Consider the following 15,708-nt stretch of genomic DNA (forward strand, 5'->3'; position numbering starts at 1 on the left):
TTTTCAGTCTCTGAATGTCCTTGAGTGGCCCAGCCAGAGCCCGGACTAGAACCCGATCGAACATCTCTGGAGAGACCTGAAAATAGCTGTGCAGTGACGCTCCCCAACAAACCACGCAAAGTTTGAGAAGATCTGCAGAGAAGAATGGGAGAAACTCCCCAAATACAGCTGTGTCAAGCTTGTAGCATCATACCCAAGAAGACTTGAGGCTGTAATCTCTGCCAAAGGTGCTTCAACAAAGTACTGAGTAAAGGGTCTGAATACTTATGTAAATGTGATATTTCAGTTTATAAAATGTGCAGAAAACTCTATTAACCTGTTTTTGTTTTGTCATTATGGGGTATTGTGTGGAGACTGATGAGGGGAAAAAACAAAAAACCGTCAAGGTGTCTGAATACTTTCCAAATGCATTATATATCTCCATTACATTATACATTATGGCAAGGCAAAATATCCCAGGCCGTGGTGACCAAAATAAACGTGTGACCACACAGATGTTCTGATAGAAGAATACAGTAGAATGGCCAAGTTAATCATGATACAGAATACACAGAGTATCCCAAATATTAAGAACACCTTCCTAATATTGAGTTGCACCCCCCCTCCCTTTTGCCCTCAGAACAGCCTCAATTTGTGAAGGCATGGACTCTACAATGTGTCAAGACAGTTCCACAGAGATGCTGGCCCATGTTGATTCCAATGCTTCCCACAGTTGTGTCAAGTTAGCTGGATGTCCTTTGGGTGGTGGACCATTCTTGAACACATGGGAAACCGTTGAGAGTGAAAAACCCAGCAGTGTTGCAGTTCTTGACACAAACCATGCACCTGGCACCACAGGAGGTTGGTGGCACCTTAATTGGGAAGATGGGCTCGTGGTAATGGCTGGAGCGGAATCGTATCAAAAATATCAAACAAATGGATTGATTCCATTCCAGTTGCTCCATTCCAGGCATTATTATGAGCCATCCTCCCCTCAGAAGCCTTCACAGCCTGGCACCTACTACCAATGTTCCCTCTAAAGAAAATGTGGCACCGAGCAAATTTCAGGTCTGCTGAGCGCAAACTTTAACGTTCTGTGCAGTTTCCAGCGTGCGTTTACTGTGAACACTGAGGCTGTACTTGCTTTAAGTTACAGTTTTAACAATGGCCAAGCAGGCTACTGAGGCTATTAAATGATCATAATGCAGGCCTACCAGAGTGGCCTACCATCAAAAACAATGGAGAAAATGCATCCCATAACATAATAACATGGAAATAGCTGTTCTATCATTCAGCCTTACAATAGCAGCCAATGTGCTGTGTTCAAATGTAAGTCTACATTTCATGACTTAAAAAAACAAAACATGCAGGGCTTGACATTAACCTGTTTATCCACAGACAAGGAGGTGACTGAAAAAATTGTGTTGTTTGATGCAAGAAACCACTTTACAAAATAAAAATGTATTATTATTATCATCATCATACCATTATTACAGAGAATCAGACAAATTATGCTACCCTCTGCCTATTGGCAAACTTAGCTTATTCAAGCCTGTCTCAAAATACAACACTGCCCCTTTAAGACAAAAAAATGCTCTTTACCTGACTTGCTTTTTAAAGATGTCTAGAATGTACACGTTTTGTGCTCTTGTAGGAAGTAATCACTCCCCTATTGCTGATTGCAAATGATCTATAACTGGGCTAATAACTCACTAACTAGCAAAGGATACGAACAAAATGTACACAAATGGCTACATGCAGCTCTTGCTTTGATCTCAAAACAAGCACATTATGCTCAACCACAGCTGTAAACACAGTAAATTGCACAGATCCATATACAGCAATGGTCCATTTGTATATAGGCCTACTGTAGTTCTGATTGGTTATGCTGCACAGGTCTGTGTAGAGTACGGGCTGAGTCTTGAGCAATAGAATCCTACTCCAATGCAATAGAATCCTACTCCAATGCAATAGAATCCTACTCCAATGCAATAGAATCCTACTCCAATGCAATAGAATCCTACTCTACAACAAAATCTCTAGTTAGTTTTGTTTCAGTATGTTGCACGGAAATTGGCTAATATGGCGTTGATTTGATCACAATTGCCCCAGTAAAAGGGAAACGTTGAGTGTTAACAGTGAAAACTCTAGAAAGTTGAGTGAAGTTCAATTTCGTGCTTCTCTCCATGTGCTGATAGTTCTTCTGTGCTCTGCCCAGCAGTCCAGGGGAGCTGTGCGCCAGTCTCGGTGCGAGCCTGCACATGCCTGCAGCTTAGAGGGAACATTGCCTACTACCATACCCTGTTTAAAAAGGCACTTAAATCTTTCGTCTTGCCAATTCAATCTCTGAATGACACCCACAGGTTAAAGAAGGATTTTTAAGCCCGTCTCTTCCCCTTCATCTATACTGATTGAAGTTTATATAACAAGTGACATCAATAAGGAATTATAGCTTTCACCTGGTCAGTCTGTCATGGGAAGAGCAGGTGTCCTTAATGTTTTGTGCACTCATTGTATAAGAGTAGAATGTTAGCTTTATACAAAAGAGAAGTTTTTAAATCTAAAGCAGAACTGCCATAAGGACATGCTTCAATTTGATAAAGACAATGGAGAGAAGGTTGGGTAAGCACACACATACACCACAGTTAGCTTAATGTCACCAATGGAGAATAATAGTGAAGACATCAAAACTATGAAATAACACATATTGGAACAAGTAGTAACCAGAAAGCATTAAAAATGTAAATATATTGAATTCTGAATTCTTGAATTCTGTTAGAAAGAAAAATGCTATTACAACCTTGCAATAAGGAATTGAGACCAAACACTCAAGAAAAGTTAAGTGTTTAATACCAAGGACACAAACAGCTGAGTGCAAACATTTAGAAAGCTCACAACACATTTTATACTCTTCTCTTGTAGGCATCACCTCCCCAGCTATACATTTTATGACCCCAAATGAGGTTCCCTCATTTCCCCTGAGGAACGTCCATGGTTCTCTCTTTGTTCAGCCATAAGTCAGAATCACACCACGCCCATCTTCTGTTCTGGGCCTGACCCTGCTCTCTGATCCTAGGCAATTTCCTCTTATCTGATTAGGTCAATCTTTCTAAATGAGCAAACACACAGTTTCATGGCCTAAACTCCATTAATACTCACAGTAATCATTCACTAAACAGGATACAAACTACAGTTTAACTTGAAACGCGTTACATTTTGATAGAATCCATCAATTCTACATAAATCACTGACAGCATCAATAGCAAAGCACCCCCACACCTCCTCCTTCATGTTTCACAGTGGGAACTACACATGCAGAGATCATCTGTTGACCTACTCTGCGTCTCACAAAGACATGACGGTGGAACCAAACATTTGGACTCATCAGATCAAAAGGACAGATTTCCAATGGTCTAATGTCAATTGTTTGTGTTTCTTGGCCCGAGCAAGTCTCTTCTTCTTATTGGTGTCCTTTAGTAGTAGTTTCTTTGCAGCAATTCGACCATGAAGGCCTGATTCACGCAGTCTCCTCTGAACAGTGGATGTTGACATGTGTCTGTTACTTGAACTCTGTGAAGCATTTATTTGGGCTGCAATCTGAGGTGCAGTTAACTCTAATGAACTTATCCTCTGCAGCAGAGGTAACTCTGGGTCTTCCTTTCCTGTGGCGGTCCTCATGAGAGCCAGTTTCATCATAACGCTTGATGGTTTTTGTGACTGCACTTCAAGAACCTATCAAAAGTTCTTGAAATGTTCTGGACTGACTGACCATGTCTTAAAGTAATGATGGACTGCCATTTCTCTCTGCTTTTTGAGCTGTTCTTGCTATAATATGGACTTGGTATTTTACCAGATAGGGTTATCTTCTGTATACCACCCCTACCTTGTCACAACACAACTGATTGGCTCAAACGCATTAAGGAAAGAAATTCCACAAATTAACTTTGAACAAGGCACACCTGTTAATTGAAATGCATTTCAGGTGACTACCTCATGAAGCTGATTGAGAGAATGCGCAAAGCTGTCATCAAGTCAAAGGTTGGCTATTTGAAGAATCTCAAAAATAACATATTTTGATTTGTTCAACACTTTTTTGGTTACTACATGATTCCATGTGTTATTTCATAGTTTTGATGTAGTTACTATTATTATACAATGCAGAAAATAGTAAAAAGAAAAACCCTGGAATGACTGGGTGTATCCAAACTTTTAATTGGTACCGTATGTACAGTTGAAGTCCGAAGTTTACATTCACCTTAGCCAAATACATTTGAACTCAGTTTTCCACAATTCCTGACATTTAATCCTAGTAAAAATTCCCTGTCTTAGGCCAGTTAGGATCACCACTTTATTTTAAGAATGTGAAATGTCCAAATAAGAGTTGAGAGAATGATTTATTTCAGCTTTTATTTCTTTCATCACATTCCCAGTGGGTCAGAAGTTTACATACACTCAATTAGTATTTGGTGGCATTGCCTTTAAATTGTTTAACTTGGGTCAAACGTTTTGGGTAGCCTTCCACAAGCTTCCCACAATAAGTTGGGTGAATTTTGGCCCATTCCTCCTGACAGAGCTGGTGTAACTGAGTCAGGTTTGTATGCCTCCTTGCTCGCACATGCTTTTTCAGTTCTGCACACAACTTTTTTATGGAATTGAGGTCAGGGCTTTGTGATGGCCACTCCAATACCTTGACTTTGTTGTACTTACGCCATTTTGCCACAAATTTGGAAGTATGCTTTGGGTCATTGTCCATGTGGAAGACCCATTTGCGACCAAGCTTTAACTTCCTGACTGATGTCTTGAGATGTTGCTTCAATATATCCAAATAATTTTCTTTCCTCATGATGCCATCTATTTTGTGAAGTGCATCCATCCCTCCTGCATCAATGCACCCCCACAACATGATGCTGCCACCACCCTTTTTCCTCCAAACATAACAATGGTCATTATGGCCAAACAGTTATATTGTTTCATCAGATCAGAGGACATTTCTCCAAAAAGTACGATCTTTGTCCCCATGTACAAACCGTAGTCTGGCTTTTTAATGGCGGTTTTGGAGCAGTGGCTTTTTCCTTGCTGACCTTCAGGTTATGTCGATATAGGACTCGTTTTACTGTGGATATAGATACTTTTGCACCCGTTTCCTCCAGCATCTTCACAAGGTCCTTTGCTGTTGTTCTGGGATTGATTTGCACTTTTTGCACCAAAGTACATTCATCTCTAGGAGACAGAAGGGGTCTCCTTCCTGAGCGGTATGATGGCTGCGTGGTCCCATGGTGTTTATACTTGCGTACTATTGTTTGTACAGATGAACATGATACCTTCAGGCGTTTGGAAATTGCTCCCAAGGATGAACCAGACTTGTGGAGGTCTACACATTTTTTTCTGAGGTCTTGGCTGATTTCTTTTGATTTTCCCATGATATCAAGACAAGAGGCACTGAGTTTGAAAGTAGGCCTTGAAATACATCCATAGGTACACCTCCAATTGACTCAAATGATGTCAATTAGCCTATCAGAAGCTTCTAAAGCCATGACATCATTTTCTGGAATTTTCCAAGCTGTTTAAAGGCACAGTCAACTTAGTGTATGTAAACTTCTGACCCACTGGAATTGTGATACAGTGAATTATAAAAGTGAAATAATCTGTCTGTAAACAATTGTTGGAAAAATTACTTGTGTCATGCACAAAGTAGATGTTCTAACCGACTTGCCAAAACTATAGTTTAACAAGAAATTTGTGGAATGTTTGAAACACTTAGGTTGGAGTCATTAAAACTCGTTTATGTAAACTTCCGACTTCAACTGTATGTATGTATGTATGTATGTACGTACACACACTACCGTTCAAAAGTTCAGGTACACCTAGAAATGTCCTTGTTTTTGAAAGAAAAGCACATTTTGTTAAAGAAAAGCACAGTGCAGAGGCGACTCCGGGATGCTGACCTTCTAGGCAGAGTTCCTCTGTCCAGTGTCTGTGTTCTTTTGCCCATCTTAATCTTTTCTTTTTATTGGCCAGTCTGAGATATGGCTTTTTCATTGCAACTCTGCCTAGAAGGCCAGCATCCCGGAGTCGGCTCTTCACTGTTGACGTTGAGACTGGTGTTTTGCGGGTACTATTTAATGAAGTTGCCAGTTGAGGACTTGTGAGGCGTCTGTTTCTCAAACTAAACACTCTAATGTACTTGTCCTCTTGCTCAGTTGTGCACCTGGGCCTCCCACTCCTCTTTCTATTCTGGTTAGAGCCAGTTTGCGCTGTTCTGTGAAGGGAGTAGTACACAGAATTGTACAAGATCTTCAGTTTCTTGGCAATTTCTCAATAGCCTTAATTTCTCAGAACAAGAATAAACTGACGAGTTTCAGAAGAAAGTTCTTTGTTTCGTTGCCATCGAACCCACAAATGCTGATGCTCCTCCAGATACTCAACTAGTCTATTGAAGGCCTGTTTATTGCTTCATTAAATCAGCACAACAATTTTCAGCTGTGCTAACATAAGTGCAAAAGGGTTTTCTAATGATCAATCAGCCTTTTAAAATGATAAACTTGGATTAGCTAACACAACGTGTCATTGGAACACAGGAGTGATGGTTGCTGATAATGGGCCTCTGTACGCCTATGTAGATATTCCATCAAATCAGCCGTTTCCAGCTACAATAGTCATTTACAACATGAACAATGTCTACACTGTATTTCTGATCAATTTGATTTTAATGGACAAAAACAATGTGCTTTTCTTTCAAAAACAAGGACATTTCTAAGTGACCCCAAACGTTTGAATGGTAGTGTGTGTAATGTATGTATGTGTGTATATATAAATAAATTGTACCCCCTTTTCAGCTTAAATGCTTTCAATAAGATTAAAAGTAGGCCTGAGGATGAGATTAAATGCAGTCATTTACCCTGAGTTGCTAAATTACAGGTCTATGAACAGTTCATACACAATTCAGGCTACCTTATGGTTGTATAATGTATCAAGTGACTACTAAACTGAAATGTCTTGACTTGTCTGTTTGCTTGAAAGATAGATAAGCACAACAGAAAAAGAGGATTGGACCCAGGGAGAGGATCAGCCTCAGGGGAACTGAGCGTTTGTAAATGAGGTGTGACCTGAGGAACTTATCTAAGTAACAGCTTATACTTACTATCATATAGGCTACTATCATATGTCAATATGGATTTATAGAGTCATCAAAGCCTGTCGAGGCTGCATGTGACGCGTACAGTAATGACAACTCCAGCCAACATTCATGATACCACGGCTGTGTCTGAAAACATTACTAGCCGTCAAATCATTGCTTATTCCAACCTTGTTTCCTTAATTCCTTGCCTTATACGATACTCAAATCTAATTGGAGGAGGATGTCGAGGGGAAGGAACTTGGATCCTCTCCTGCAATGTGCCTTGAGGGGGAGGTGAGGAATTGGAGGAACGAGGATGAAGGAAGCAAGGACTAAAGAGTGCACTATAGGCAACAGGGTGCCATTAAGGACACACAGTGGTTGAGTTCCTGCCAAAATAAATGCTCAGGCATTACATTGCGTCAACCAATGGTTGCATGCCACGTCATCAACACCTATTATTTGGCAGGGACTACAATTGGTAGATCAGTGATTCAACACCTCACTTTGCCCAAGCTGATCCTCTCCAACTGACCCGGAAGTTGGAGCTAAAAATTGGTAAATTAGGTGCAATTAAACCAACCATCAAAGTACATTGTAGTGAATTCGGGGGTAGCCCTGACAGGACTCGCTTGACAGTCGCTGGATTCGGGCTCGAGTCCTGGTCAGGACTTCACCCCAAATTCGCTACATTGGTGTCAGAAGTGTGAGGGCGTCATCCGAGAGGCATGTACACGTGACAAACTTGGTATAGACAAGCATGGGGAGTGGAGACACGCTCTCCCGACGGTCTGGAGTAATGTAGCGACCTTAATCCAATACCTAGCGAGCTCAGTCTCTGGACCCAGGTTAGAATCCCAGTTGGAGCTACCTCCCAAATTAGCTAAAATGGTTGGTATCAGTGGCCATGTCCGAATACCCACACTAATGTACCACATACTTAAACTGCATACTATTTAGCACGTACCATTTAGTAAAAAGTATGCAGTATGCCACGGCCACAATGCAGTACAAGCTCCTGATTGGCTGAGTAGGTGGGGCAGAGCCGAGTGCAGGTGAATTTTTCCAAATTCAACAGACAAGCATCGCATAAACTAGCCTGATAACAGCTCACTTCCAATTTGATTAATTTCTCTCAAATCTGAATAGAATAGGAATGGCATAGGCCTACTCAGGCTGGTGATAGACCATATAGCCCATCTACCGTATTTAAAATGGACTGAAGAAAACATAGTTTGGTTCCATTTCAACATATTTATTAGTGTAATCAAAGTGCTGTAACATATATAAATGAAATAGCCTAGTACACACACCAAAACTTTTCAAATGTTCAAATCAAAAGGCTATTGTACATAAAAACGAGGACAGTTGGGCGCATTGCAAATTCAGAGCCACTGGGCAACAACATACTAAACACTGATCATTGGGAACGAGATCAGAATCACTTAAGGATTGATCCATCAATTAAATAATGAAATAAGTAGCCTAACCTACAAAACTAAAACACTCCATATATTCAAATGAAAAGGCCTGATTAACATGACATCAGTAACACAGCCACATCCCGAATCCCGGTGCCGACACATTCAGGGCAAGAGAACAAGAAACACTGTGAGAAAACAGGAATCCACTTTGGGTAAAAATATGTAACCTACCATCGTGATCATTTTAAAAGAGAACAAAAACTACTTAGCCTACATTTGAACACCATCGCAGAAGCTTCGGGCATCTTGGAAATTAAGTTGCCTAGTTTTGTTGTTTGACTACTTGAAGAGAACTAGGGCCCATCACTCGCAGACCACCTCTTCCAATGCGTCATGGAAAAGGGTGCATATAATTATACTAGATGAAGAGCCCAAATAACCAACATCCTACCATTTAAAGCATACTACATTTTAGAAATGTCACATACTATTAAACATTCTCTTATCGCATACTGAGAACGCGCCATGCGTGATTGAGTTGATTTCGGTAGCACATCCCCATATCTAATTGATCAGCTGTTGTCAAAGCCGAAAGGAGTATCACATCCAGGCATTTAAAGTATACGCGATTTTCGAAATGTCACATTATTAAACTGCCTATTATTTAGGACGCAAGTATGGGTATTTGGACACAACCATTGATGCGACCCTTTAACAGCCCCTATTTGACTCATTTTCAGGTACAACTTCGAGTCCACTGGAGAAGATCAACTTGAGAAGTGAGGTGTAGAATCACTGATCTAGAAATAGTATTCCCTGCCAAATAATAGGTTTAGTGTGAGGCGATCCCCCCACCAAACACACGCACAGGCAGGCATTCATTGATTGATTGAGTGATTGGATTCATCTCTTCTGTAGGTCCTATGATTGAGTGTAGTCTGGCCCAGGAGTGTGAAGGTGAACGGAAAGGCACTGGAGCGACGAACAGCCCTTGCTGTCTCTGCCTGGCCAGTTCCCCTATCTCCACCTGGATTCTCTGCCTCTAACCCTATTACAGGGGCTGAGTCACTGGCTTACTGGTCCTCTTCCATGCCGTCCCTAGGAGGGGTGCATCACTTGAGTGGGTTGAGTCACTGACGTGATCTTCCTGTCCAGGTTGGTAACCCCCCTCGGGTTCATGCCATGGGGGAAGTCTTTGTGGGTTATACTCAGCCTTGTCTCAGGGTAGGAGGTTGGTGTTGAAGATATCCCTCTAGTGGTGTTGGGGCTGTGCTATCGTCGGACGGGGACACAGTGTCTCCCAACCCGTCCTGTCTCAGCCTCCAGTATTTATGCTGTAATAGTTTGTGTTGGGTTGCTAGGATCAGTCTGTTATATCGGGAGTATTTTTCCTGTCTTATCCGGTGTCCTATGTGAATTTAAGTATGCTCCCTCTAACTCTCTCAGAGAACCTGAGCCCTAGGACCATGCCTCAGGACTACCTGGCCTGATGACTCCATGCTGTCCCCAGTCCAGCTGGTCATGTTGTTGCTCCAGTTTCAACTGTTCTGCCTGCAGCTATGGAACCCTGACCTATTCACCGGAAGTGCTACCTTGTCCCGGACCTGCTGTTTTCGACTCTCTCTCTACCGCACCTGCTGTCTCTAACTCTGAATGATCGGCTATGAAAAGCCAACTGACATTTACTCCTGAGGTGCTGACCTATTGCACTCTCTACAACCACTGTGATTATTATTATTATTATTATTATTATTATTATTATTATTATTATTATTATACCCTGCTGGTCATCTATGAACATTTGAACATCTTGGCCATGTTCTGTTATAATCTCCACCCGGCACAGCCAGAAGAGGACTGGCCACGCCTCATAGCCTGGTTTCTCTCTAGGTTTCTTCCTAGGTTTTGGCCTTTCTAGGGAGTTTTTCCTAGCCACCGTGCTTCTACATCTGCATTGCTTGCCGTTTGGGGTTTTAGGCTGGGTTTCTGTACAGCACTTTGTGACATCGGCTGATGTAAAAAGGGCTTCATAAATACATTTGATTGATTGGACACAACTTGTGTCAATTACAGAACATTTCCTAGGATTTTCTACATGCAGCAACACTTGTGGAGAATGCTGAAAATACCAGTAAAAGCACAGCCCTACATGTGGTTAGCTCAGTGTTTCCCAAACTCGGTCCTCAGGACCCCAAGGGGTGCACGTTTTGGATTTTGCCCTAGCACTACACATCTGATTCAAATAATCAACTAATCAAGCTTTGATTATTTGAATCAAAAACCAAAACGTGCACCCCTTGGGGTCCCCAGGACCGAGCTTGGGGAACGCAGGGTTAGCTGATATGCTACATACCTAAACAGGCGTTGTAAGATTGAGCATGGACCTGCAATGTAGTCAGGCAGGATCTCTGCCACTGACTTCCTGGGCCTTGAATGAGGATTATTTTTAGGTGTGTGTAGTGTTGATAAAGAACACCACACAGACCTGGCTGTCAGAATGCATCAGTTAATGAATCACTGATAGACTTTATACCTTTGCTTTAAAAACAGCTGAGCTCTCTACTATGCACTTTGCATTCAGACATTTCATGGCCTTGACATTTGCATTGAGATTGGCTTTGACCAGTTACTTTTCAGTAACATAAAGTAGGTCATAGGATTCATATTGTTGGCATAGGTCCATCTGTGGCCTTTATAGGCTTCATCTGCCCAGGTTACAAGCCAGTCTGTCCCTATATAAAACATTGTCCCCGTTTCCCTTCCTTCCTGCTTGAAATTGCTGATCTGATACAGTATGATTGCAGAAAGCAATGGGATTTCACCTATCCACTAATTTAACAGATCAGTGATTACCTGAAGGACATTGAAGGTATTCAAATATGGCTTATGTGTCTCGTGAACACACTGGGGTTCTGAGTGACCATAATAGATAGGAGAGTGGAATTCAAGAGTGATCCTCTGCTCATGCCTGCTATGCTTTTGGAGAGTGGCTGTTTGAAAGCACAGAAAGAGAAAGTAGATTGAGAGAATGAAAGCGAGGGAGAGAATGTGAGAAAGAGCGGGAAGTGGGTGGGGCAGATTCAATCCACAGAGGCAGTCTGTCAATTCAAGCCTGTTCCTGGCCTAGAGGGCAGAGTGCAGAGGGCAGAGTGCAGAGGGCAGAGTTGAGAAATTCACTGAAGTGCTGGAGCCGCATTTTAACTTTCTTCTTGTAGTCACTATAAGTTACTCAGCTTGTCTATTTGGTGCATTAGTCAATTCTCTTCCGAGTTAATATTTGTAGAAATTCTCAGATGGTCCTTGCAATAAACTGTTATTTATGATAATAAACTTCCATTCCTTGAAAAAAACACTAAAATTAAGTGATAATGCCATGGCATGGGTTTAGTTTGTCGAGGGCCATATTGGCCAAACACCGGCTTCGAGGGCATTATCACTTTCATACAATGGGTTACCACCATATTAAAATTATGATTGACATATTTTCATTTGAAAAAATATTGATGAATTTTTTATACTATTTCATCCTACCACAAGATATAGTCCTGACAGAAATCTAGGGTTGCTACCCAAGCCGGCTGCTCGTTCATTCTATTGGTTCTGTTGCCAGAGACGCGACCCTGTCGTTCAGTCTTTTTGTTCTGTATCTATGTACGTGACCCAGTTGTTCGTTCTAAACGTTCCGTTGCCATACTGGCTGGCAACGTTCTTATCCCCTGCTTGCTAGCTAGCCAACTAAGGCTAACTTACATTCACGTCAAAAAGTGCAGTCAGACTAACAGCAAAGCAGCTGATTTTGCATTTGTTTAAGCGGTTTTCTAGTGACATTTGGCTACATCCATAACAATGAGGGGCGAATTTGCCCAGCATAGAAAATGTGCTCACTCGTCACTGGACACTGCTGTTCAGAGGAGCTAGCCAACAACACAGCTAACACAATCACTTCAAACTGAAGCTGGAAAGACTGAAAACTAGCTGCACTTTATTTCATTTGACCTTTTTTCAAGTTACATTATATATCCATAAAAAAATAGATTATACAAATCTCCGCTGTTAAAAACAAAATGTTAGTCTTAAAGAAATGTGAGATAATGTCTAGATGCTTTTTATAGTGGAGATCAAGTTTATAAATTGCCTGGCTGGGCTGATGAGACAGTGGACTGAGCAGACAGATGGAACAGACTAAATAGGCATTTTAACATCCTAGATTTAGCCGGTGGTAACTTGTGGAATAGACACCGGCTGGAAAGCGGTTTGAACCAATCAGTATTAGACCCACCCATTGTATAATACTACACCATTTATGAGTACTTGTTAGACCTACTCTGGGAAGAATCCATTCAGTAACCAGTACCCCAAAACTCTGAGTACAGGTTGTCAAAAAAACGAAAGTAAACCTCATTCAGATTCTGTGCATTTGGAAAGTTTTTCATTACCCAAAAGTAAAAAATGTATATATTTTTAAAGTGGAAAGGTTAGTGAAGGTTTTCTATCATAACTTTCAGCAGATGAAAGTATTGGCCACAAACACTAGCGCCTTTACAGTAATCATACTGCACTCAAACTGATGTTATACTACACTGTACTGCATGATGACTGCAATTTTTTTTCTTCATAAGGGTGAATTCAACAACCCAACAAATATTCATGTTGCATTGGGGGGACACCCTGGTGAATATATCATACAAATTCCACACATTACAGCTCATCTTGATCAAACAGGTGTGAGCATTCAAGTACAATTCTTCAGCTGTCTCACAGCACGTGCTACTACTGCAAAAAGGGCCACGACCTCTCACAAAACACTTCATACTATTTTTGATTAGGTCATGGATTACCGCACATAATCCTTTCCCAGTAAACCATTTGGCATTTGACGCCCAGAGAGTAATAAAGTGGCTGCATGTGTACAGGACATTGCGCACGCATTGGTTACACTAGCGAGGTACATGCACATAAAGTTTGCATTCTTATTATACTTGCATAACTGTGCAACGTTACTCATCTTCATTTCCTCCTTGATAAAATTGCTTGTGATTAGGCCTTTTCAACTTCCGACTTCTCAACCCCAGATCCACAGACACCAATCTCACACTGCATGTTACATTGACCCATTTCATGCATCGGACGCCAAACAAGCCTGTACCTGTTTGTCACAGTTTTTCATCAAACATGGTTTTAGATATACATCATATTTAATTAAATTATTAGAGGGAACATACCCCAATGTACTGATGAAGCCATTGACCGTGCCTTCCGCATACAGCGACACAATGTCTCCAATATGAAGAAAACTAGATCTGTTGTCTGACATTTTCGCTTAATTCTCTCCAAAAGTCGTCTTTCCTGGGACATACAGTCGTCTTGGTTTGATTAAATTATCCCTCTGACACGTTACAATGTATCTTGGCAACAATCCTGCGTGTCACTCGTCAAATTGCGAACAACACCGCCCTAAAACGAGACATGTTTTCCCGTTTTTACCAGTCAAAATGACAAAGGAAAAACTTGGAGTTACTGTAAACAAACTGCCGATTTCGTTTATGAACCCAACTTCTTCCCGTGTTCAGACAGCATAATATTCTCTCTTTCACATCAACTTTAGGGGAGGAGACTGGTTCTGTTAGAGGCGCAGATACAGAACCAGTCAGCCTATCCCGTCTAAAGTAGGCCTACTCATATCCAAATGCTTTGAGAAGCAATGGATGTACAATTCTGCTATGTCAGTGCGTACATGAGTAGACACAGCAATAAATTATATAATAGAACATTTCCTGGCTATTTCTTGCAAACTTGCTCTGAAATGAGATAAGTTAGTGGACATCAATGGCCTGGAGTTCCGGGTTATGCAATGGTGTGAGTGTGAGTGTGTGTGTGTTGACGCGTTCAAAACAACTGGGAACTCGGAAATCTCCGACTTCAGTCCGTTCAAGACAACTATAAAACATGTTCCGACAGGGAACTCGGGCCTCTTTGTAGATTTCCGACTTTGCGATCTGAAGATCACTGACGTCATGATTTGACCTCGTATTTTTCCAAGTTCACAGTTGTCTTGAAAGCACCATAAACCAAATTAAGTCAAATCAAATTGTATTAGTCACATGCGTGGAATCCAACAATAGGTGAAGACCTCGCAGTGAAATGCTTACTTACGAGCCCCTAACCAACAACGGAGTTAAAAGTTAAATGCATTTGAATAAGAATAAGAAATAAAAGTAACAAGTAATTCAAGCAGCAGTAAAATAACAATCGCAAGACTATATACAGGGGGTACGGTACAGAGTCAATGTGCGGGGCACCGGTTTGTCGAGGTAATTGAGGTAATGTGAACATGTAGGTAGAGTTATTAAAGTGACTATGCATAGATGATAACAACAGAGAGTAGCAGTGGGGGGGGGGGGGGGGGGGGGGGGGGTGTAGCAAATTTCTCGGTAGCCATTTGATTAGATGTTCAGGAAGTCTTATGGCTTGGGGGTAGAAGCTGTTTAGAAGCCTCTTGAACCTAGACTTGGCACTCCGGTACCGCTTTCCGTGCGGTAGCAGAGAGAACAGTCTATGACTAGGGTGGCTGGAGTCTTTGACAATTTTTAGGGCATTCATATGACACGCCTGGTATAGAGGTCCTGGATGGCAGGAAGCTTTGCCCCAGTGATGTACTGGGCCGTACGCGCTACCCTCTGTAGTGCCTACCCTCTGTAGGCCAAGCAGTTGCCATACCAGGCAGTGATGCAACCAGTCAGGTTACTCTCGATGGTGCAGCTGTAGAACATTTTGAGGATCTGAGGACCATTGCCAAATCTTTTCAGTCTCCTGAGGGGGAATAGGCTTTGGGAATAGGCCCTCTTCACAACTGTCTTGCTGTGCTTGGACCATGTTAGTTTGTTGGTGATGTGGACACCAAGGAACTTAAATCTCTCAACCTGCTCCACTACAGCCCCGTCAATGAGAATGGGGGTGAGCTCGTTCCTCTTTTTCCTGTGGTCCACAATCATCTCTTTTGTCTTGATCACATTGAGGGAGAGGTTGTTATCCTGGCACCACACAATCAGGTCTCTGACCTCCTCCTCATAGGCTGTCTCGTCGTTGTCTGTGATCAGGCCAACCACTGTTGTGTCATCGGCAAACTTAATGACGGTGTTGGAGTCGTGCCTGGCCATGCAGTCATGAGTGAACAGGGAGTACAGGAGG

General features: G+C 41.8%; 1 protein-coding gene across 2 annotated transcripts in view; it reads right to left on the reverse strand.

Annotated features, from left to right (window-relative positions):
• LOC100196824 (inositol 1,4,5-trisphosphate-gated calcium channel ITPR2) overlaps positions 1–14,335 on the reverse strand; it is a 148,385-nt gene extending 134,050 nt beyond the window's left edge. Inside the window, exon 1 of one of the 2 annotated variants that reach the window (XM_014125392.3) lies at positions 13,743–14,335. In XM_014125392.3, the coding sequence (XP_013980867.1) occupies positions 13,743–13,834 (92 nt within the window). In that variant the 5' untranslated portion in view covers positions 13,835–14,335. The remainder of the gene's footprint in view (positions 1–13,742) is intronic. The other variant, XM_014125393.3, reaches the window with a different exon arrangement.
• Between the last annotated feature and the right edge of the window lie 1,373 nt (positions 14,336–15,708).

Source organism: Salmo salar, chromosome 10 (genome assembly GCF_965601325.2).
Source record: "Salmo salar chromosome 10, fSalSal1, whole genome shotgun sequence".
In the NCBI taxonomy this organism is placed as follows: Eukaryota; Metazoa; Chordata; class Actinopteri; order Salmoniformes; family Salmonidae; genus Salmo; species Salmo salar.